This window comes from Felis catus, chromosome B2, assembly GCF_018350175.1.
Source record: "Felis catus isolate Fca126 chromosome B2, F.catus_Fca126_mat1.0, whole genome shotgun sequence".
Classification (NCBI taxonomy): Eukaryota; Metazoa; Chordata; class Mammalia; order Carnivora; family Felidae; genus Felis; species Felis catus.
This window is the reverse complement of record NC_058372.1, coordinates 64,866,351-64,893,087: the sequence shown is the minus strand read 5'-3', so window position 1 is coordinate 64,893,087 and position 26,737 is coordinate 64,866,351. Positions and strand designations below refer to the sequence as shown.

Sequence of the window (26,737 nt, the reverse complement as noted above, 5' to 3'; positions counted from 1 at the left end):
CCAACATCTCTTTTGCTAGGCTTGTATCTGTGTTTTATAAGTTGTTTAATAATTGCTTAATAATTAGAATCAGTTCTGCTTAGCCACGTACTTTTGACATTGTTGCATTAACAACTACAATCCACATGAAGTGCCATCATTTCTTCAGCTATTTTCTTACTGGTGGATATTCAGATGTATCCAATTTGTTGCAGTAAATATCCTTGGATATGTATGGCTATATTTTGGCACTATATTTATGTCAGAAATATTCCCACAAATAGGATTACCAAGTCAATGGGTATACACAGCTTTAAAATTTTTTCCTAAGTAAAGGATCTGGGATATATGAATTTAGGTCTATGGACTCCAAACAGCTTGAATAGATAAAGTGGAAATTGGACAGACTTCTAAGGAAAGGGATAAGATAAAGGCATGGCAGCAGGAAACAACATGATATATCATGTGACAATAAGGGACTCAGAACCCAGTAAACCTGGTGGTCTAATCTGGGGGCACTTAGATGTGGGAGGGTGGGTTACTGAAGCCAGGGTATCATGTATCTTGATGTCAAATGGAAGAATTTAGATTTGCCAGTCTAAGAAGCAAAGAACCATTTATAATTATTATTATAACATTTGCAATAACAAGACAAATGATTAAGCAACCTTTCAGAATCAGAAGAAAAAAACCCCAGCAGTCTGCTGACCCACACATATTTGAGCTTGAGCGTGGTGTTCTTTTCCAGACCATATGGACTCTGGCAGTCTCAGTTTCCTCAGGAACTCCTTGAGTAACAGAATGAGAACAACTCACTGTTCAAATGCAAATGCTTTCTCATCAACTCAAAATTGCTCCTATTATCAAGTTTGAGAAATATAACAACAGTAAAAGCCCTCTAAGGACACAATCAATGACACGCCACAGGCAACTTACTATTCCTGGCCCTTTCTTCTCTTGTCACAGCCTAAGGCTGGAGAGGCTGCCGGGCAATCAACTTGGAGCCCCTGACTAATAAGCCCACTCTCCTTCATGCCTGAATATCTTTGTTTTCAATTTTACCAGATCCTCCTGGAGTGATAATGGCATTCTGTATCTTCAGTTAACCAACAGGACAACCAATATGTCCAAGGGTGGTCTTACCATAGCACAAAAGGTCAAGCCTCCAAATCGTTGTGGCGCTTAGTATTTTACAGAAGCCCGTTGGTTTATACAACTTCAGTTATAACACAATTGCCTCATCAGAAAAAATGTGGAGTCTTAAGTGGAAGCAAGATAATCCAACATTTCCACCATACACAGATTCCAACCACTCCATCTTTGTCTTTTTTACTATTTATACTCCTTTCTATCCTGAAATATTATTATACTCTATGGATCCATCATTTACTGTCTTCTCCAAATACTCTGTAGGTGATCTCATCTATTCCCAGAGCATCAACATCATCTTTGAGTCAAGGATTCTTAAATCTCCAGATCCAAATTCTCTTCTGAGTTCCAGATCCACAGTTACAATTCCCTATTGGACATCTTCATCGAGTTGAAAGCACTTTCAGCCCGTAGTGCCACTGTATGATTGTTTCTGGCTGTTGTCCATTCTAATTGGTTGGTATCTCATTTTATTTGTCAGTGCCCATACTGTAGTGCTGACTAAATATTTTTCATATTATGTTTGATCACAGCATATCAAACTTAACCTGTCCCAAACTAAACTCCTCAATTACTCTTACTGCTCCCAATTTGCTATATATCTTACATTTCTCTCTCAGTTAACAGTACCACCATGAATTCTACTGCCTAAGCAAGAAACTTCAGAGTCATTTTTATTTTCTCCTAATTTAGCATCTATATCCAGTGATCATGTCTAGTTGTTCTCTCTCCAGATTTTTATTTGTATCCATGGTCTCCTGCCCACTGCAAGCCACTCTCAATTCCTTGGTTCATGTATATCATCAGTCACCTAGCCTTTTGCCGTAGCTTCCTATCTGTTTGCCCTAATTCCACCATGCCCAATGTCTAAACCATTTCTCACATACCATCTAAAGTTACCTTTATAAAATACATATTGTATCATGTAATTTCAAATTCAACAATTTTTTTTCGTAATTTCATGTAACAGAACAGTAGGAATACATGTTAGATAAGGAATAAGAATAACAGTTCAGATTTTATTAAAATAAAAAGTCCTATTTTAAGTCATTCTCTGTGTTGGAGACTATGATCAACACAGCAAAAAAAAAAACCTGGTACCTCTCTACTAGGAAGATGGAACATTAACAAACTAATTGTAGTAGTTAGGGTTACCAGATAAAATATAAGACACCCAGTTAAAGTTAAATTTCTGATGAACTCTCAATAATTTTTTTAGTGTAAGTACACCTCAAAGATTGCATGGGGCACACTAACACTAAAAATATCGTTCACTTAAAATTCAAAATTTTATTTGCTAAATGTAGCAACCTTAAGTGCAATAAATGATGCATGCTAAAATAAAGGTACACAAATTACAAAACTACTAAAAAGAGACCAATTAACTCTGTCTGGAAGGCCTAAAAAATATTTGGAAAGGGGTGACACCAATTAAAGTGATTGAGAGTACTTAATTGGGTAATTGGGTGGATAACTGTGTGTGTGTGTGTGCACGCACATGCCTGTGCTGGCACACATGCACACAGTAGCAACATGAGAGACATTCCAGGCAGAGGAGAGAATGTTTTCAAAGGCAGGAAAGAGAATCAGCAGACTGTGTTTGCAGTGCTATGCTGATAAATACACTATTGTTTCTCTAAAACAAACAACAGAAAATGTTGACTTATATACTTTGCCAATTTCCATGGCACAAATACTATGACCAGGACAGACTTTAAACAACTTTAACATGGAGTTGGTAAAAGGCATGATACTACAGTATTTCTATCATATAGTATTTCTACATGAAGATATAATGGATGTGAATAACTCAAGAGCATAAAGAGTCACACGCGGCAAATAATTAGGAAGTGGTGATTTTTGAGTATTTACTCCCCTTGTTTTAATGTACTTTCCCTAATTGTAAGTTCATATAATTTAATTTTTAATAGTAACACTGTTTAAACAACCAGCCTGTAAAGGTTTTGAACATTTAACAGTTGGCTCTCAAGAGTTAATATAAGCCATTCCTAAGCACACCACTGCGTGTTGGTGAGCTGCAAGTCTGTACTGGTGGAGTATAAAGTGTTTGTGTGAAGGAGGATGTGGGTGGGAACATGAATAGGGCAGGGGGATGTGGGCAGTGGCAGGTGTTAGACATCCCTTTTATACGGTCCCCATCAATCTATATATGGGTAGATAGATGATATAGATGAAGCAGAAGCAGAAGCAGAATAAACACATCCATACTGAAGGTTTACCACCTCAATTTATAGGATTCAACTTACAAAGTGCCCTACTCACCCCTGTGCAATGAAATAAAACGAGCAGTTAGCATCAGAGGTCTGAGTAACAGCTCCATCATTTACTGCTAATCAAAAAAAGTAGAAAATAATGCCTTCTTCCTGGGGGAGAAAATTAACTGAGGTTTAACGTGGCAAGGGGTTTGTATATCAAAAACTGTCAGATAAAATTCCTAGGTGGTGTCACTGTGAATCCCACATATCTTTTCAGAAACATGTACATTTGCTGCTTCTGCACAAGGTAGAAACACACCCTTATTGTGATGTGGCTCCAGCATTACAGTTTTTCTTCCTTTTTTTCTTCCTATTCTCTCAAAGATCATCTTCCTAACATTGGTTTTGATTCCTTCCTGGTATGTTTGCAAACTTTACCTCCCATTTTCCTTTCTGTGTCTCCCTCTATTTCTTCCAACAATTACTTAGAGTTTCAGAACAGAGAGATGTTTCTCAAGCCCTTTTGCCTTCTCTTTTAGAGATAAACATACTATGGAAATTCACTGTCAGATTATAAATACAGTCTATTTGCTTCTAATACATTCTAATTATAGCTATTAAAATGATCAACAATAGCAATTTATAATCAATTAACCAATAAGTAAAAGTTAATATCTTTTATGTGTTTTGGCATGTTACTAAAAGCATGCAGAAACCTGTGAGTAAGAGAAAGATAATAGAAATGAATAAAGATGAGGAAATGCCAGAAAATCCAGACATTCGATTTTAGGCTTAACTTGAGAGGCAACAGCAAATCAAAATACATTTTGAGTCAAAAGTAATATGATGAAATTGGGATTTAAGAATATCTTTTTTTAATGTTTATTTTGAGAGAGAGAGAGAGAGAGGGTGCACAAAAGAGAGCAAGCAGGGGAGGAGCAGAGAGGGAAGGAAACACAGAATCTGAAGCGTGCATGCTCCAGGCTCTGAACTGTCAGCACAGAGCCAGAGTGAGGCTCCAACTCTCAAGTCAGAGATCATCACCTGAGATGAAATCAGATGTTCAACTGACCCAGCTACCCAGGCATCCCAAGAAAGAATATCTTAAGAGTATACCCAGCATAGTTTGCTATATAACTAGCAGCTTCACATCTGTACTTAAAATTTATATACAACTCACTGCCCCCAAATCTTGTTTAATTGATAAATGTAAAATTTGTGCAAGAAAAACATGTAGATCCTTTGGCCCACATCTCAACATTCAAAAAAGAGTCTAGGAAAAAAAAACACACTAAAGAAATGGCAACTGGTCATTGTTCTTGTATATTTTGCAACATCGCTCTTCTGATAATCACATCCAAAAACGTATTTACTTTTAACTGAAGAACTGATTGGACTAGCTTTAAAATTTGCAATTTTATCAAAAGAAAAACATCATAATTCCTTTGCCAATGTTGAAAGAAAAACTACAGATCAGTTCTTTTGTTCTGATCATTCAATACTGAGCCTTTCCCTGTATGACTTAACCTCCAAATTTAATATTTTAATGAGAGTGGGAGAGCACTGGCATGCTGCAAGTGGTTTCATTTTGGTGTCCAATTCCACTCCAAAATTGTTGACTCTCCTCTACAAGAATTAGGAAAATAAAAAAGAACTAAAACAAAGCCATAAATTCAGCAGATCTAAGACACATGCATAAATAAGAGGTTGAAAATGATACGGGATGCTGAAGGGAAGATAGGTGCATCAAAGCTCAGAGGAAGAAGAAATTCTGGTAAGGTGGTTGGTCAGGCAAGTTTCAGAGAAAATTACAAAGACTTGAAAATGAACAAAGACTTGAAAGTACAGTGGGTGAGAAAATTACATACTGAAACCAGTAGGGAAAATGTGTGGAGAGCATTCTTAGTAGGGAGTAACATAATTTTGTAAAACATATGACGGAGAGAAGGCTTTATAGGAGATAAGACAGCCAGGCAGTGGACGGTCAGGAGACGGTCTATAATTTATTCATGAGCTCTTGGGCCTTGAGCCTCTAAGAGGGCAGCCACTCTGACCAATGCTGGGTAGGATGCTTTAGACTGGCCAAAAAACAGGAGGCAGAAAGGCCAATTAGGTTTCTAACCCCAAGTCAAAGAGTAGGGGAATCTGAAATAAGAGGATGGAAGTGTGAAGGGAAAGGAGGAAAGATGTAAAAGACAAGTCAGAATTAGAGCTGACAGGACATAGTGACTGATTACACGTAGGAAGCAAAAGGAAGGGAAGAGTTAAAAATGACTCAGGGGTTTCCAGGCTGGAGGACAGGAAGAACGGAGATGGTACAAGCAGAAGAAAGAAGGTAAAGAAGGATGCATGTGTACGACTGTGCGTGTGTGCAGTGGAGTGTGATATGGAAGGTAATACAGAGTTCAGTGGTTTTAGACACCAAACAACATAACACCTGAAGGCCTTTGTTGAAAGTAAAGCATTAAACGCCTTCTAATCTTAGCTGCAAAAATCCTAAATTTTATTTTCATACACACACCCAGAGAAATATAACTCAAAGCCATCCTAAATTTTATTTTCATACACACACAGAGAGAAATATAACTCAAAGCCATACTTTTCCAAGCCTGAACTTTTCTCATAAACATGGTCCAAGACTATATCCCCTAAACCATCATAGTAAATGACACTGCAAGAAACCAGCCCAAGTATTTTAACACTTTTAGTGCTCCAAAGGATAACAGATGGTGGAAATAGCTCTCTGGAATTGCATGGAAAGGCAGAGTGAGAAAAATCAAAGGGAAAAATGAAAGAGGTTTTCATTCTCTTTCCTGATCCTCTGTATTCTCTACTCTTTAATGTTTATAAACTCAGTGTACCATTTACAATAAGGGGGATAACAGAATCCATCTTGGAATCATTTGTCCATCAGCACTTATTATTCAAGTCAAATCATAGTTCAAATCAAAACAAAGCAATTTGTATCAAGTTCCAATGATATAACACAGTATTATGCATTATAGTAGACCAATGACTTTCATAAATAACTGCCTCTACCTTCAAGAAGTAAACACTACAGGTAGGGGGATAAGATACAAAAGAAATTGTAAAGACAATGATTTTTTTGTTTTTAATCAACTGAGGCAAACAAAGAAAACATATCCAAGAGAGCCCACAATTTATTAACAAATGACTAGTATACTTCTAATGTACTGTAGCAGCTCATCCTTAAATTAAATATCAACCCCCCTTCTGTTTATTTCATATGTAAGGAAGCTTAAATGCAAAAAATCACTGATAGAAATTTTGTACACTTTTCTAGGTCTATCAAATTTTATATCTTCCATGGATTTGGATAATATAAATATGACTTACTCACTGATTATGTATTATGCCCACCATAGTCCCACCTAGACTGAATTCTTTAAATCAAAAAACCTATGGCATTCTTATCTTCTAATCCCTCCAGAGCATAGACCAGGATTAAGTGAGAGAGCTGAAGGTCAATGGATCCCCACTTGGATCATTGAAAAGGATTACCAGACTGCCTCTGGGAAGTCGGGAGCACAGGCTCTGGAGTCGATTGTCTGGCTTGGAATGCTGGCTTCACTAATAATGGATGCAAGTACATAAGCAAGTAATTTACCTAGATATGCCTCAGTTTCCTCACTTGTAAAATGAAGACAGTAGTGATAATTTATATAGAGTTTTGTGAGGGTTAAATGCACATGAAGTGCCTAAAACAGAATAGTATAAAATTGCAGCTAATTTTGTCACCACAGTTGATAGAGAACTAGCAAAGAGCTAAAAATAGACATAACTTAGTTTGGTGAGCAGTTTTGAAAATCGAGATATGGGGGCCTCTGAGTGGCTCAGTCGGTTAAGCATCCGACACTTTGGCTCAGGTCATGATCTCACAGTTTGTGGGTTTGAGGCCCACATCGGCATTCTCTCTCTCTCTGTCCTTCCCCATTCATGCAGAAGCTTGCTCTCGCACTCCTTCAAAATAAAGTTTAAAACAAGAAAAAAGAAAAAAGAAAACTAAATGTGTGTTCTTTTCCTTTTTGATGCTCCAATATGAAGTTCTCTCCATTGTGTCAGAGAGTCTTCTTTCTTACGGCTCTCCCTAAGGAATCAGAATAGAGGTACATATTACAGGGAATGCAATTCCCTAAAGCCACATGCCTTTTCCATTTCCTTACTTTTTCATTAGCTTTCCTAAGGTAATTCCCAGGCTCAAATTCTTGGACATTTCTTTCAGTCTTTCCTCTTCCTTGCTCCTTTCTCTGCTACATTCACTTGTCACCAAAGCCTGCTGCTTTCTCCTTGCAAATGCCTTTCTCATCCATTTTTTCTGTGACCACTATCATTACCCTTACTATTATTAGCCATTTCTGGTTTATTTTAATCATCTACTAATTGGTCTCTTTCTCTCTAGGAATGCCCTATTATCATCCATTATTCATACTTCTGAAAGATTCATTATCCCAAAGCATTCCTTTCAATCTGGGTAGCTCCATATTCAGATACTTTCTTGTCTTCCTTCAGAGTAAAACCAGTTCCCAGAGCCTGGCTTTCAAGGACATATATGCACTGGCCCCAACCTTCCTCTATAGGTTTATAGTCCTTGACTCTTTTGCTAAATATGGTTCTCCAATTAGATTATATATGCAATGCCCTCTTTGCCTGACTGCTTAATTCTCACTCTGAATTTTTACCCAAATCATTTTCATTTTCTTAACCTGGGATGCCTTAATCTCTCCTTTCTATCTAATTACAATTATTTCATGAAGTAAAGCTAAAGTCCTCTTTTCTCCCACAGTTTCTCTGACTCCAGACCATCTCAGCCACAATTACACACACACACACACACACACACATCCATATACTCCCTGGCCACTTGAAGAAATTTCATATACATTTTTAAGTAATTTGCTTGACTTAGGTCATTTACTTGTATTGTAATATATCTTTTATGCCTGCATGACCACCAACTTATCTACCCATCCACCCATCTATCCATCCATCTCTCATCTTCCACAATTAAATTATAAACTACTTGAGAGCAAATCCTATACCTAACACTACTTTGGGAGACTTCCTTTCATCTTCCAATTTTGCACAGTATTTGAAACATAGTTTGTATTCAATAAAGATATTTTTAAAGAACTACAGAAAAATATCAGATAGCATATAATTAACTGTTAACATATATATGATAAATTGCCAAGTACTACTGGCTTTAACACATTTTCTCAATCTCCAATTTTGAGTTAGATTTCTCTGTGCTTTCAGGCCAATCTGTAAATTCTTTCATAGCCTTATTATCATACTTTGTTGTAATTAACTGTTTACTTGTCTGTCAGTTTAAGCTCTATCTCATTAACAGTTTTATAAGTCTATAATGTGTCCAAATGAATGAGTAAAATTGAATAAATTAACGTAAAAATATACGCTACACATATGGGTCATTTGAAAATGATGGAAATCTTATTTAATGTTATCCAGAGTTAAATAAGACTTAAAAGGTCTGCTTCAGCATGTCATGTTCTGTATTTGTCTACCCAATGACCTCAATTATATATTACTAGTGATGCTATCTAAAGACTTTAAAGACAGTCTAGACACACTCACAATGTTTAGTATTTGTTATATGCATAATAGATGAGTGCATTCATTTATCTACCAAAATCATTTTTTACTAAATAAACATGAATTTGCTGCATAGACTGCTCAAGTCCTGAGCATGATCTTCTCCTTTTATTTAATACCTTCTAGTACCAATACAGAAATAGCAGTGAGTACAGATTCTCCTTTAGCTATAAGCTTCCTGTTTTTCCACAAGAACCATCTATTTTCTTGGCACAGGCAAATCGTTCTCATCCTGGACAAAAGACTCTGTAGAAGAGCAGAAGAAATAGCAGTGATTCACAGAGTAACCAGGCTGAGCCCTGAGGCACAGCGACTTTCTAATAATAATATTGCCAACATTTATTTCCCTTTGTATTTTCTCAACATGAGTTTTGGAAGAGAGATCCTATTCAGAGATAGTCACATTAATTTTGATTTGTGCAATTATCAACCATCTCAACTAACCTTCATTTTCACTGAGCATCTCAGTGGTACATACCAGTGGTTCTATATCATAAGAGTATGTCTGGATAACTTGGGGAAATTTTCCAAATACACATTTCCTGGCCTCCCATAGTAGGGAGCTTTTGATACATGATGGGCTAGTGTGAGATATGGTGTATCATTTTAAAAAGTGTACCAATACTCTCAATAAGAAACACTAATAGATAAGATACAGTCTATATTTTGGCTTTATTAGTCAAAAAGTAATTTTTTTCAAATTGTGCCACTATGAGCCCACTGTAAGAGCTTCACAAATATTTGTTAAATGGACAAAATAATAAATTATGTACAGACTGTTCACTGCTGCCTTATTTTTTGTAAGTTTATTTATTTTGAGAGAGAGACAGTGAGCAAGTGTGTGCTCAAGCCAGGGAGGAGCAGAAAGAGAGGGGGAGAGAGAGAATCTCAAGCAGGCTATGCATTGTCAGTGTGGAGCCTAACATGGGGCTCAAACCCACGAACCATGAGATCATGACCTGTCAGAAATCAAGAGTGGGATGCTTAAATGACTGAGCCACCCAGGCATCCTCCCACACTGCTACTTCAGAATATGTGAATAATATTTATACAGTACTTTATACACAATTCTCTTCTGTACTTTATCTAATTTCATCCTCAAAAACTCCCATGAGATAACTAGAAACAATTTTCTTCCTATTTTCCAGAGGAGAAAACTAAGATTAAAGAGGGTAAACAACTTGGCTAATGTCACCCAGCAAGTGAGTACCAGAGCAAGAACTAAAAATATTTGGTTCAAACCCTGAATACTAGGATTTACTATTTACTGAAGAATTGCAAAATTCCTCTTAATCATAATGTAGATCATCTGGATATTGTGAATCCATCCTATACTATGAACCCAGATACCTGGATTTAGACCTAGATCTGCCTCTTTCCTGCTGAGTGACCCTGGGACAATTTACTATCAAAGTTCATGTCTTAAGAGTCTGCCATATGCAGGCCAAGAGCACTGATCATCAAACTCAGTTTTTGCTCATACCATGTGACTTGAGTTAAAGCTGACGTTAAATGAACTCAAACAAAAGTCTGCTTAGGCTTCTAGTGTTTCAGGAAACAGCCTTAGTGTTTCAGAAAATCTCCTTAAAATATCAATATCAAATATCACATGGTCTAAGATTGGCCAAAAAAAGCTGAAAAGATAAAGATCCATTGAGCTAGTTGCTTGGGGCTGGCCCTAGGCCTAAGGTAAAGGTGACCCTAATTGCTTCCTGATAGGATCAACAAGATAATAAAAAAAATCAGATTCTAGTCAGATGTTCCATACAGGAGGAAACGAATTGCTTTTAGCTAAAACCTAGGAACAAAAGACCTAGATAGCATACAATGGGCAAGGTTCTCCAAGGTTAGGGTCACCAAAATAAAAACTGTTCAGAGCATCATTAACAGAGGACCTAGTTCAGTCAACAAGGGGTAACTGGTGAAAGTAATTTATGATTAATTAAGATCCATGAAAAATAACTATTACATATAAAACTACTATGGGTCTACTCTTACAGAACTAAACTTTTTTAATACCCAAGAAGTTGAAGAAGGCACCTTCTTTGGGGAGCATTCAGACAGAGATGAAAACAATATTATCTTAAAATAGTTACAGCAGAAAGAGGGGCTTTATAAGACTCAATGAACTGGCATAGAATGATTTGCATAAACCACAAAATCATATAGAGAATGAAGACTATAAAAGCCACACAATTTAAAAAAAATCTGTCACTTCCTAATTATAACCATGAATTGGAAATGTCAGCATCCCTAGTATTCTCTATTTCCAAGATACTGGCTGTACCGACTTTATTCTAAAGGACAACAACATATTTTTTTGGAACTTTTATCTTTTTAATATTACCCGCTCAGTATGATCCCTACTATAGGTGGTAATAGAAATATAGACTGTAACAATGAACGCTTTTTATTGTATATGCAAAAAAATAAACTGCAAAAAAATAAAACTCATCACATTTTAATGTAAACATATGGCTTAAAACAGTAGAGAAGAGGCTTCTTATCTCTGAATAATATTTTCATTCATGATAAAATATATAGCTAAAAGATCCTTTGAATATGGAAATATTCCCTTTCTTCTTGACTGAGTTTTAATCAAAAATGAGATATTTTTCAAAAAAGGAGCAATATTTTTATCTAGTATATATGTTAGAATATTTATTTCCTGTAGTGTAGAACACCTACAAAATTATTAAATCTTTTCCAAAAGATTATCAGAGTGAAAAAAAATCACAAAGAACATTTAAAATGGCAAAGTCTAATCATGTTTCAATTTTTACTCAATTTTACTTTTTATCATTATTTACCATCGATAATATTTGAAATTCTATACAAATTTACCTGAAGTAATACAACTGAGATTTCTAAATTTTTCACTTATATATGCCATTTAAGATATGTTTGTATACATAATACGATGCTAAAATTTTATGAGAAAACATGTTCCTGCACATTATGCATTCAATGTTTTCAATCTATTATTGAGATTACACATATAACCTGGAGCCCCCTCCCTTCACTATGCACCAGAAGTTCCTTTTATCTTTCACTGCTTCTAAAACTTCATTAAATTCCACTAAACTTCACCAAACCCATTTAATTCCACTTGCTTCATCTCTATTGCCACCAGCAGAGTCCAAGCCACCATTATGTTTTGCCTAAACCACCACAACTGCCTCCTAAGGTTCTTTTATCCTCGTCCAACCCACTTGTCACACTACCTTGGATCATGAATCTCCTTTCTTCGAACTGCTTCAAGGCCTTTTCAATAGTTTTACATAAAATCTGGAGATCTGAGAGGTCTCTAAGATGTAACTCTTGCTTATCTCATCAGTCTCATCTGTTGCCCTCCTCCTCATATTTTTCTGCCTTCTTTTAGTCCCCTAACCAGGCTACACTGGTTTCCATTTAAGATGCACTGCACATACCATCCTCTCTGCCTGGAATTCCCTTCTGCTGGCTCTTCACAAGGCTGACTCCTCATCTTTCAAATCTCTCCCTAAATATCATCTCTTCTCAGTGTCTTCCTTGAACATGCTCTCTAAATAGTTTCCCCTGTGTCGTTCTCTAACACTACATAGATTCAGTTTAGGCTCTTGTTAAAAATGAAGAGTTTTATAAACTGTGTTTTTGTTTAGATTCTCTCCTCCCACACTCTTAAGTTCTACAAGGACAAGGACTCTACTTTATCCATCATCATATCCAGTGCCTGGCACTGGGCTCTACACACAGTACAAACTACATAAATATTTGTTGAAAGAAGAATGAACAGCCTGACTCATTGGAAAGCAAGCAGCGAACTGCTTCACCTACTGCACAATCTCTATCAGTTGAAGAAGTTTACTTCCCCTCTCCTCAATGCTACCTTCTCTTCCAAAGCTGATTTAACCGGTATCTACTGAAGGAATAGACCACACCTGAACTGAGAATTTAAGAGAATTTGGAAAAGGCTGAGTACAAAATCTGCTAAGCTTCAGGAACAGAGAATACCACATGGCTCAGGAGGTGCAGAGGGGCAAGATCAGGTCAACCAGGGAAAAGCAGGCTAGATTCCAGCATTTACAGGGCCTCTCCCAGGTTTTTGAGAAGAATCACTGTATTCATGATGGTGTTGTATCTGGGGTGGTAGACAGTCTGCCAGTGGGCTGCCCAATTTTCTACATTATCCATGGAACCTCTGCAATCCACTACTACGGCAAGACAGAATTCTAGGCATTTAATATACACAGCCTGAAGTTCATGTCTGGTATGCAGAGCTTAAAGGCATACTGACATAGGGACATAGGCTTCTGTCCAACTGTTTATAATTTCAGAGACATGCTTCTGTTTACTCTGTTAATTAGTATATGATATAATGTTGATGTTAGATATGTGATTTTAAATGAGAAAAGATATAATCAAGTATAAAGATATATGTATATTTAACATAAATTATGGGAAAAGCATATATATTAATATATATTTTCCTCATTATATTTTTTATTCCCAAGGCACTATTTTAAAATTAGGTTAAATATAAGCTACCACATTTACATGATTATATTCATTCTGATCCCATACATGTTGGTCCTCAGAAGTCCCTGTGTTACAATTAATCTGAACAAAGATTGTCATTGCTGAAAAAAAACATGCCCTTGAGATCTGAAAAAGTATGCCTATTAAAAAAGTGTGGATATAGCCTCCCTGTCAATTCAAGGCTGACTCATCTGAAACTGTGAAGAAGGGGGGAAAAAAACAGTATGTGTGACACACATGTCCATGTCAAAAGCTTCAATGCAGATGGTGCTCAATGATCCAGTCCAGGATATGAATTACCACTGCATAGAGAGATCATTTCTAGAAAAGAAGAAGTAGAAAGGACAAAAACAAAATAGCAAAATAAAATCCTGAGACTCAGTAATTTGAATTTTTACCTAGAACCTAAATCCATTTTTTGTTAAATAAATTAAATTGATAATTAATTACAGAACTTACAAACATATGAGTAACAAATTTTTTAAAGTAAAAACAAAAACAAAAACAACAAACTCATACCAAAACCAATTTCTCATTTTTTTTCCAAATGTAATCAGAGAAATCCAAACCAAAGAATCTCACCTTCTGATTGATTCCTTAACTATACTGAACCCAGACTCTGAGGTTACACTGGTAATTTTTATATGATGAAATTGGTCATACATGTGAACACACACACGCATACACACAACAGAGTTAAATTTATTTTCTAGGAACTAGAAATCACAAGTGTCAATAATCCCAAATCATGAATGGTTCAAGGATTATATAGAATTGACTTTTGAATATGAGCTTTTCTGAAGATGTGAGGATTTCATACACATTTATAAGAATCATTACAAATGTTCAAATAAAACAGAATTTAAGTAATCAAATAGCTTCCCATTAGCTTTCACAGAAGCTGATGGCTTCACTGGTAAATTCTGAAACATCTGAAAAAAATTTACAGTAATCTTTCACAAACTCTTTCTAAATGAAATAATAGGGAATACTTCTAAATTCATTCTATGAGATCAATGTTACCCTGATACCAAAATCAGACAAAGAAATCACAGGAAAACTATAAACCAATATTAGTTATAAATATATATACAAAAATCATCAAAAATAATAGCAAATCAAATAAAGAAATATGTAAAATGGATAACCAAATAGGATTTATCCCAGTAATGCAAGATTGGTTCAACATATGAAAATCAAAGCAGTACACCATGTTAATAAAATAAAGGACAAAAAGCACATTACCATCTCAATAAATGCAGAAAAAGCGTTTGAGAAAATCCAATATCCTTTTATGACATGAACACTCGAGATACTAGAAATGGAAAGAAACTTCCAAAACCTAATTAAAAAAAAACATCTACTGACACTCCACAACTAACATCATATTTAATAGGGAAATTAAGGCTTTCTTCCTAGGATAAGGAACAAGATATGTATGTCTGCTATAACCACTTTTTGACAACTAGATATCCAATGTACCAGAGAATGAAATTAGATCCCTACCTCACACCATATACAAAAAGTAACTCAAAATGGATTAAAGACCTAAATATAAGAACTGAATCTATAAAACCCTAAGAAGCAGGAGTTTGGGATTTCACAATAGTTTCTTAGCTATAACAACAAAAGCATGAGTAACTAAAGGAAAGATAGATCACTTGAACTTCATCAAATTAAAAACCTGTGCTTCAAGGTACTATCAAGAAAATAAAAAGACAGCTCACTAAATGGGAGAAAATATTTGCAAATCATTTATCTGATGAGGATGTGGTATCCATTACATATAAAGAACTCTTACAACTCTATAAAGACAAATAACTCAATTAAAAATGGACAAAAGATTTTGATCAACATTTCTCCAAAGAAGCGAAATATAATCAATGAGCACATGAAAAGATACTCAACATCATTATTCATTATAGAAATCAAATCAAAATCACAATAAGATAACCCATTCATACAATTCACACTCACAAGAATGGCTATAACAAAAAAGACTAACAAGCTCAAGTGTTGGCAAAGATGTAGAGAAATTGGAATTCTTTTACATTGCTGGTAGCAACGTAAAATGGTGTAGCTGATTTGAAATCCAGTTTGACAATTCCTAAAAAATGTACACATACAGCTGCCACATGACTCAGCAATTTCATTCATAGGTTTATACTCAAGAGAACTGAAAATATATGTCTACTCAAAAAATTATACATAAATGTTAAGAGCAGCTTTATACATAATAGCTTAAATATTGGAAACAATCCAAAGGTCCACTTAAATGATGGTCGGATAAACAAAAATGTGGTGTATACATACAAAGGAGTATTATTTGGCAATAAGAAAAATGAAGTATTGACACATGTATAACATGGATGAATCTTGAAAATATCATGCTAAATGGTAAAGCCAGTCATAAATAGTCCATATATCGTATGATTCCATTTATATGAAATTTCCAGAAGGGGCAAATCCATTGAGAAATGCTAGGAACTCAGTTTTAAAGAGAATAGGAAAATGACTACTAATGGATAGTAGGTTTCTTTTTGGGGATGATCAAAGGTTCTCAAATTACAAAGAAGTGACAATTGCACAATTTTGTGAAAACAACTAAATTGCACACCTTGAAAGGTGAATTGTATATATGGTATGTGAATTATACGTTCATTTTAAAAAGTAGGCAATCACCAACAAAGACAAAGCAAAACAAGAAAGACTGAATTATGATACATGTACCTCTATGGATTCAACTTATTCCTGATAATGTCACCTTCCACCTGATAACACAAACATTGTCTAAGCATTTTTTTCCCTTTGTACATTTCCCTTTATACCCTCATTTTCTGGATTTTTACTTGCAAATTCCAACTTCAGTTCTAGTGTGACCAACCATTCCAATTTTCCAAGGACTGGGGGGTAAGTTTGGGGGATTTCCAGGACATGGGACTTTCAGTACTAAAGCACGGATAGTGCCAGGAAAACTGGGACAAGTTTGTTCTTGCATGATCTTTCATAATTTACTTAATTCCTCTGCTCTCTGTTGCAGTACAGTTGATACCCTCTACACTGCTGATTGCAGTCTTTCCTTCCAACTCTATACTTTCTCTCCATGCTATTTCAGTTGTCCTAATGGTTTCTATTATAAAGTAATTGCTCACAAATTAGTATATCTCATCTAACCCTCTCCTGAGTTTGAGATACGAATAGCCAACTGTCTTCTGAATGTTTCAATTGGAGAGATCTTTGTCTACTAATACATAAGTCTAACGCTAAATCTAAACTTGCTTTCATGCCTAAATTAACTCTCGTCTTAATTTTATCACATTCACCTAATCTCTTGAACTAAAGTGAGTTATCTCCTCTCATCTTTGTTTTATTACTACATCTAATGAATCACTATACTCTATACTACCTGGAAAATTTCCTCAAATCTGCCCTACCTCCTACCTCTCCTACTTATTCCTGCTAACACCTAGGACAGATATTGATGTATATACAAGAGTTCCTCAGACTTTTTAATTCCATAATTACTTTGAAAAACTCAAAACCCCATAATGGTATGTCAAATTTCAAAATACAGTATTAAAAATAAAACCTAAGAGAAGGCACAATTAATTATTTACTTTTTCCAAGTTAGACAAATGTCTTGTTCTCCAGAGATTCTGATGCACCACTTCCTACCTCCTTTCTGTCTTCTCTTTTACACACAAAACCCACACTCGCCCCTACACATATGAATTCCTATCCACCCACACAACCACATAACACACAAATACATATACACACATGTGCTCAGGTTCCAGTATTGAGCACATGTTTTAAATTACCCCAGCACCACCTGGTGTTTTGGGCCTTGGGCAACTGTTCTCTCCGTCTGGAAAACTGTATTCCAAAACTGCCTACTTACTGAACTATCCATCTTTCAAAATCCATATTAACTATTGCAGGCTCTTAAATCCTTCCTTGACCCCAACAACCCCAAACAGAATAAATCATTTTTTAACATATTGCACTCATCCTATAATATTATAATTTATTTGATTATGTAACTGCCACCTCCAACTTGAGAGGTCTCTTAATAAGAGACAGGCATTCTGTCTCATTTATACTTACACTTGAGGGACTCAATTTGTTGAACTTCACCATTATTTTTGATACATTTATTACTTTGATTAAGTGATGACAACTTATGCAGCATGTCTAAAATATGACTAAGTGACATTTTACTAATAACTAAAAAAGAATCTTTGGATAGTTTATACACAGTTATCAAAAATATAAAGTATATTGATATGTGTATCCATCAATCTAGACTTGCAAAATAGAATGCACCAAGTAACATAAGTATAGCCACCCTACTTCCTGTCTACCTACCACTCTTTTCCTACACAGTGAAGCATTTTGAAAAAGTCATGTACAATCACCATTTCCTTTCCTGACTTCTCATTTCCTTCTCACAACTATTGAAATAGAGTTATTTCCACCCACGTATATATTAAAACTGCTATAACAAATGCCACCAATGACTTACTTCTATGTGGACAATTCAAAGGATATTTTTTTTTATCTCTGAAGTTATTAAATGATTTTCTGCTGTATTTGATACTACTGGAGATTCACCTTGAGCCCCTCTACTACCTTGGCTTCTGGTTCTTCTATTTCTTTATTTCTCAGCTGAGTCATGGGATCCTTTTCCTTTACCCATTCATTATGCACTAATTTTACCTAGGGCTCTCTATGCTATTTTCTTGTAACTATATATATTTTGGTGATGTCATCTACTTTTCCATTTAACTATTTCAGGTTCATATACCCAACTATTTCTTGGACCTATAGACCAATAGCACAAGTACCACAAAATCATTATATCAAAATCCAAACTCCTCACAGCTTACCTACCTAGACCTACTTAGCTTCTTTAATTCTACTTTTCAGTCAGTGGCCCTTAATTACCAAACAATTGATATGATAGTCCCTCTAAATTCTTTCTTTACAAAACCATATTCCATTGACAATCAAGCATGCCAATGTGACTCCTTACTCAGCTCTTGAAATGTTTCCTTCCCACACCTTCTGCCACTCCTACAGGTCAAAGGCTTATCATTATCTTTCTTTGGACTATTACAACTGTCTGTTAATTGATTTGCTTATTCCTAGTTTTGTCCACATCACATTCATATTCCATTTTTCTCACTTCTGTCAAAGTAATACATATTTTATATACCTACACACATACATATAATGCAAATCTGACTAAGCCACTCTCCCAATTAAAACCCATTAGTGCATCCTTATAACTATAGTGTGTATTAAATTTTATATTTTTACCCAGTTATCATACACAGAACTCTAAATTCATCCTATAATATTAACCTACGATGCTTTCTTGGATTTTTCTAATCTCTTCTATTCCATTCAAATTAAAACAAACAAAAAAGTAGCCTTTATTGATTTTCAGATCCAGTCATAGGTAGTGACTCACAAATTTAAAAACACTCACCTGCAGGCTAAAGCCATCCTTAATCTCCCTGCCCCTCCCCGCTGTTTATTATTGCCTTTTCTTATCAACCTATATATAGGCACGGGTGTGGATATGGAGAGCTCAAATTACAAACACACTATAGAGAATCAGCAGGATAAGGAATGGATTGCAAACTTTAAATTGTTCACTTTACCTAAAGAGAGGTTCACTATTTTAATTTGAAAAGTTCAGGTAAACAAAGAGGTTGTCAAAATAGAGGATTCAAAGGGACTACAGTTGCTTCTTCTTGGCTACTATACTCAGAAGGACCACAAGGAAAGTTCCACTAGGTGAAAGATAAATTAGGATGGATTTCTACAACTCTTAAGTCTATGGAAACTAAAAACAAAGTAAAGAAAATTATCTAAAATCTTGTTGGGAAGTACAACAATTGCTGTTATGTATCTAATAATTCCAATTTAAAACAGACATTAAAATGAGTGGGATCAATTAAAATGGAACCTCAATATGTGGAATATAACATTTTAAAATCAATATTAATTCCCCAAAGAACTTTCCCAGGAATAGCTTGAATTCTAATATAATCCTAATATAAAGTAAAACATTTTGTAATGCCTAGAACATAAGATAGGAAGCAGGGCTCATAAGCTTCCATGAATTCTGAAGGAAAGTTCCATCAGCAGGAAAATGGCTTTAAAGCAGAAACATTTATAGAAAAAAAAAATGGCAATATCATTAAGAGTACTTCTTCCAACTTTTTTTCAATGTACAATTTCAAAACAAGTCGTGTTTTACTACATTTAAATCCAAATTATTTTTATTCCTTGAAAAGTACTGATTAAATGTAGAAGGTGATATTCAAGCATACTTATTGAGATAAAATCTATAATTGATCTATTGGGCCTCTTGAAATTTATTCACCAAAATTTCCTTTCCTAAAACACCAATATTTTAAATGATTTGTGACTGAATGTAATATATAAACTATAAGCATTTAAATGTTTTATTTACTTTTAGTCTTTGCCAATGTTAATACAAACTTGTCATAGCAACAGAATTAAACAAAAATTTATGTATCTTCTTACTCTTTACAATTTTATCACTTTATTTTGGTTTACTTCAAAGACTTCTCAGCTAAAGAAATCTATAGAAAATCACTCTTAGGACACATTTCTTCAAAGGTATTTGATAAAAACCAATAGTAACTACTTGGCTGTAATGGTTGTTCTGCAGAGTATTGCCGCTGCTGAGACATGTTAAGGGAATGTTTAATTTTTCTTACTAAAAGCATAATTCTATTCAGAAGACTGAATATATCCTGTTACTCTGCAGAATTTTAAAGCTATTGACATTTTATCTCATCAAAATCCATGTTCACAACTCAGAATTTACTTATTTGGCTTCCTCTCTACTTCCTGCTTCCCTTTTGTGTTGGTCATTTAACTCTTCACTAATATCTACACTTGAGTTCGCAATAATAAAAATGAAACTAGATGGACAATCTGCTCTTTTAGATTGTCCGTGCCTTTAAGTAATACGGTGAGGGTGGGTAGTGGACTACCTCCCTTACTTGCAGGCTCCTTCCCTGTCTGCACCTTGCCTTCCTATGTCCCTAAAAGCCTAGGCTCCAGCTCACACACATTCTAAATCCAAAAGGTACAGAATTTCTGCCACCCTGGAACCCCTGAAAGTGTGTCCCTTTCCTCTAATTAGTTTTATGCTTCCAATATGGCATTAGAAACATCACTTAACAAAGGTACTTAATACAGAGCTCATGTTTCCAGATAATTTTATCTGATTCAATATAGCCTTTTTATTACACATACACGAGTAGTCAGAGTATCTTACTCCCACATGCAATGTGAATTAATAAAACCGTAACCAGTGATCTGTGTAAGAGACGACATTTTCAGTCAATAAAACTAATGCCATACTCACGGTGTAGGTTGGTGGGGCTGGTTTTCAGCATTTCTTGGTGTTTTGCAGGCAGCAGGCTTCGCCATGTCCCTGACAACACACCTGGGGCGCATGATAGACAGCACAACGCACTATTAATTATAAAAAGGGTAGAACACATCTGGAAATTAAACACGGTACTGAAATCACAGTCTAATGGAAAATCTTTGTAAGCCCCTTCTATATTAACCTGGAGGCCCTGGAAAAGCCCTTAGAGTTGGGTATTTTTGACTCAGACTTTCAAGAGCTCAGTTGTACCCAAATAAAATCTGTGCTAGCCTCCTTATTTGATTTTCCTTTTAGCACCAATAAAACGATTGTCAGCAGTTTTCCCCATAGAAGAAATGCTACTGAAAGCTTTGGCTTCACCATGTGATGACATCTGAAAGCTTAAAAGTATGAACAGCTGTTGTGTTGATATGTTAAAAGATGGGCAGGTTTTCTGTGGCTTTGGCTATTTTACTAAAAGATATGGACTCCTGTTTCATGCTATTCCTTACCACACAGGTTTTTTCCTTTATCAAAAAGAGATCGAACAGGACTGAAGATATTCTCTATGTTCAAAATCCCCTTCAAGTTAATTAAGAGAAAGACTTAGAAGGAAATGTTCATATATAAAGTATGCGTGTGTGTGTGTGTGTGTGTACAATACATAGAGAAAATACCTCCACAATGTGAAAAATATATAAAAGGTCTTTGTGTCTTGAGTCCTCCATTACAGGATACATAAATGCAGAGGACAGACAATATAACAGAGCTCTAAAGGGCAGCAGAAGATGCTCTCACCCTATTAACAGGGCATACTGAGCATTGAAGGGATTCATTGGCAGAAATCCAAAAAACACCCCATCTGAGGCTGTCCTTGGATGGCTCAGATATCCCTTCACCCCAAAAGCTTTAAAAATATTGCTTTTAACAGGGAATGCTTGGTTATAGAGTTGAGACACCACATCTTAGACTTTGCTAGATGGGAAAGCCCCTCAGGACCCAACATTCTCAAATTTGAGTCTCGTTCTTCACAACTTCCTTAAAGGCTTCTGGGAGGTTTGACTACACTACTAATTTTTAAGGCCAGTCATGTTATTCCAGAAGTGGATCTCTGATGAGGCAGTGGCAGATAAACTTTTCCCAAAGCTAAAAGCTGCATGGCAAAATTCTCCACTTCTGAAAGAAATGATACAGGGAAACGTGGACACAACGCACAGAAACGTGCACACACACATACTGCTCATTCCAAACAAGATCAAGTAAGACTTAGAAATCAATATGTAACATGACGAGAAAAGAAAGTGGTACCATTTCAAAGCCTCAGTATACTTCCTTCCTAGGATAAAAGTAAAGAAATGTGGCATTTTTCAAGAACTGATGCTAAACTCTTAATGGACTGGTCAAGAGAGGAGTCAAAAACATCCACAGGAACCACAAAGCCTTCTGTTCTTGTTCTGGTTTCATGGAAGAAAAAAGCCCCTGAGGCATCAGGGTTAAGGGAATATTCAGGAAGGTACTTGTTAGGAAGAAATAATGTCCTGGGATTTCTGAGCTCTGAAATGTTAGTCTAACTTATACAACGTACAATGCTCAGGAAGTTACATTTCATCGCACTGGAAAATCTTTAGAAATTCTCACTCAAGTAAAAATAGTACATTTAGCATATTTAATCTGCATGCACTGGTTTGTTAAAATATCGGAAATATCACCAACTTTGGAAAAAATTTTGAAGAATTATATCTATGAGAAACCATATGCAACCTTCTGTCTTAGTTCATTTCTTTTTTTTCTCTAAAGTTTCAGGTATTAATACAAAATTTTGAAAAAAAATAAATCAGCTACTTTAATTACAGTTTTCCTTAGATATGCTTTTAAGTAACTCTTTTTGTAATAAATGTGGACTATCAGCTAGCACTAAAGATAGGTTTCTAAGCAAAACTTTTTTTTTTTAATCTGAGTGAAAGACCACATCTGAGTATGAAAATTCTCAACTAATTTCAAATAACCAGTGGTTTTAGTGTAAAAGCACAATAGCTGACATACTGCTTCTGTCTGTACAACTATATAATCTTTCAAATAAAACTTTATTTGAATTTCTGAACTTTAAATATTAAATAATGAAAACAAATACATTACACTAAAAACATTTAGTATTTACAACTGAGATATAATTTTGAATATACTTAATTAATAAATTAATTTTTAAAAAGCAGATAAACAACATATTTTTCATACTAACATGTATTCTGACCAAAGGACTACAGTGATATAGCTGGCTACTGAATCTGTGTTTTCAGAGGGAAAAACTATTTCAGATTGCTAATTATTCAACCAATCTGATGGGATTCTAAACTATGGCAATATATATTCCTACATTTTTTTAATGTTTATTCATTTTTAGAGACAGAGAGACACAGACCTTTAGCGGGGAGGGGCAGAGAGAGAGAGAGAGAGAGAGAGAGAGAGTGAGAGAGACACACACACACACACACACACAGAATCTAAAGCAGGCTCCAGTCTCTGAGCTGTCAGCACAGAGCCAGATGTGGGGCTTGAATTCACAAACTGTGAGATCATGACCTGAGCCGAAGTTGGACACCCAACCAGCTGAGCCACCCAGACGCCCCTAATATTCCTACATTTTCTAATTTGGCATGTTTTTAGTGAAGTTTTTTTAGATATAAGAAAAAAAAAGATTTTTTAAAAAACCCCTATGCTCAGATACATTCATAAGAAACATAAAAAAAATAGGGGTGCCTGGGTGGCTCGGTTGGTTAAGCATCTGACTTTGGCTTAAGTCATGATCTCACAGTTTGTGGGTTCAAGTCCCACATCAGGCTCTGTGCTGTCAGCTCAGAGCCTGAAGCCTGCTTCAGATTTTTGTCTCCCACCCTCTCTGCTCCTCCCCTGCTCACTCTCTCTCTCTCTCTCTCTCTCTCTCTCTCAAAAATAAACATTAAAAAAAAAGGTACATAAAAAAATATAATACGCTTATAAGATTTTTGGTAGCCTGTGTGGATTAACATTTCTCTTTTTTGGATTAACATTTCTTTAAAATCATAATTGGAATTGTTGTGTCTGGCATATCACAGTTTGGAGGGGTAAACTGTTAATAGTTTTGACGGTTCTAATATGTAGAAACTGTTTGGTACCAGCACGTTCTATTATCTCCTAGGCATTAAACTTATAATAATACAGACCTCCTCATACTTTAAGAAACACAACAAACACAACACTATTTCAATATGTTGTAGCAATTAAGTCTTTTCCTCTACATATGATTTATTCCTTCAGCCAGACATAAGGAGGCCACAAACCCTGCCAAAGTGCTGACTTCCCAGAATCGTTATGGATCAACAGACTAGGAGTTCAAGGGGTTTGACCTCTTATTCTTTGCAACTGTCTTTTAATTCCTCAGAGATTTATCAGACATGGATTCTACACAGTCTTCAAACTGCAAGTGAGCATTCCTTCATCATCAAGCATTACTGCAGATTTATGCAAATGAGACATTCTGCAACCACCTCAGGGGACCGCTTCTCCTGACTCCGCCCTCAGCGCTGCTGGGTTTTATGAATGATTGCAATCAATGCGATGAATGTCTGCCAACTGCCCACTCAACCACGTCTACTCTTCCTGCACATACACACGGGAGAAACTCAAACTGCCACAAACCTGTCGATGAGGTTATGGTAAGACTTTCATCTTTCTAAGCAGGAACTAAATGTGCTTCCAGATACTCAGAGTATGTGAGTTAAAAATCTTAAATGCCTTCAAAAAACATAATTTACATAATTACTTTCTCTATTTTGAGTTTCAATGTTGGTTCCTGTAATCACTACTCACCCCCCTTCACCCACCTGCAAAACACACACACACACACACACACACACACACACACACACATACACACACACACACACACCACTATTTTATGAAACTTTATTTCAACTTGAACGTCATCTAAATTGTTTTATCTTTCATGGCTAATGTCAGGAAACTAGTTACTGTGCACTAAGCTGTCAAATAGATATGGCATGTTTACATTTCTGTTCTCAATTTCTTGTTTTTTGAATTTTACTGAGATTTCTCCAATCATCAGTGGAGATTAGTACATTCAAAGTGTCTGGGGAAAAAGTGTATTTGTGCTTACTCCCCAAGTGTTTTTGTACTAGTCTGCATTTGTCATAAGAAATCTTAGAGCCAGTTAAAATAACATAAGATTGAGAAAATGAATTTTTTTAATACATAATCTCCTGACTTGCAGATCACTAATTAAAATATATATAGAAACAAGGATTCTCCAGCAGCCATCTCCATCTAGGCTGATTGCAAATACATTTCTCTAGCAATTTAAGCCAAAAACTTTAGACTTTACTCCTCTTTTCTCTTAACACTTTGTGTCCAATCTATCAGATTGGTTCTATTTTCAATTTATATCCAGAGTCTGACCATTTTTTATCTCCTCCATTATTGCTACCCTGTCTTGAGACCTTATCACCATTTACTTGCATTCCCACAAGACTTTTAACTGATTGCCCAGCATTTACCCTTGCCCTTATCCTATAGTCTATTCTCAACACAATAGCCAGAGTGACTCTTTTTTAAAGATAAATCAGATCATGACTGCTGTGCTAAAAATTCTGCAGTGGTTCCCCAGTTTACTCACAATAAATTGCCAGAGTCCTCAGAATATAATGTGGCCTCCTATAACTCTCAGAGTTCATCTCCTACTGCTTCCTTCCTCCCTCCTTGCTCATTCCACTCCAACCATACTGGCTGGTTTTCCTCAGACACACCAGACATGATCTTATTTTGGGTCCCTTTCAACCAACCAAACTTTCCTTCCATCTGGAATGTTATTTCCTGATATTGGTAGACTAACCTCCTTACCTTTTTCAAGACTTTGGTCAAATGTCAGTTTTTGATGGTTCCTATTATGATTATTTTACGTACCACTATAATCTGCTTTCCCACAGCCACCACACTCATATACGTCCAATGCCCTTTACTTGCTCTACTACTTACTAAAATTTACTGCCTCCCACTGCTAAAATATGAACTGCTCAAGAGGAGGCATCCTGGTCTCTTTGGTTCCTTGACATATGCCAAGAACCCAGAATAGTGTCTGATGTAATAGTCACTCAATACATAATTGTTACATGGATGAATAACATAAAAAGGACAAAAGCTGTGGGTTTCAAACTTGACTAATTTTAAGACTCTAAAATATAATGATTTAGGATAGATTCTAGGTAACACTTTTTTGCAAGATTACAGCAATTCTATAAAATATTTACAGAATATAAATTGATTTATGGCCAATAGGTTTTGTGACTTGAATAACTTCGCTAAATGTGTTTTCATACAGTTTGACTAAGTTTCATTCTCTTTCTGAACAAGAAAATAGGTATTTCTCACCATATAACTTACTTAGTGGAAAAGACTCTTTAACGTCAAGCCATTGCTCAAACCAGAAAGATACTGTTTAACATCTAGTGTACTGATATTTTATCAAATCAAATATTTGTATATGAGGCAATTTTTTAATAGTAAAGAGAGAAAATTAATCTCTTTTTCTTCTGATTTTTCTAAACAGGGTGGGGAAAATAACAAGTACTTGTGCTCATTTAACACTAATTATGTACCAAATCCAAATAGCATATGTTATTCAATCTTCAAGATATCTACCCCAAAAAAGAGATTTGATTGTCCCATTTGACAGATGAAGAAGAAACTGTACATCCAAGAGATTAAATTATTTTTCAATAGGAATGGCAAATATTGATATTTTAAGAAGCCAAGATTTTTATCAAGGTCT

At 35.5% G+C, this 26,737-nt stretch overlaps 1 protein-coding gene across 24 annotated transcripts in view; it reads right to left on the bottom strand.

Moving 5' to 3' along the window:
- The window catches only part of RIMS1 (regulating synaptic membrane exocytosis 1), a 490,562-nt gene that overhangs the window by 390,150 nt on the left and 73,675 nt on the right, over positions 1-26,737 (bottom strand). For 23 of the 24 annotated variants that reach the window (XM_019830859.3, XM_023254106.2, XM_023254107.2 and 20 more), the window contains exon 2: positions 20,911-20,991. The exons of the other annotated variant lie outside the window; for it this stretch is intronic. In XM_019830859.3, the coding sequence (XP_019686418.3) occupies positions 20,911-20,991 (81 nt within the window). The remainder of the gene's footprint in view (positions 1-20,910; positions 20,992-26,737) is intronic. 24 annotated transcript variants of the gene reach the window in all.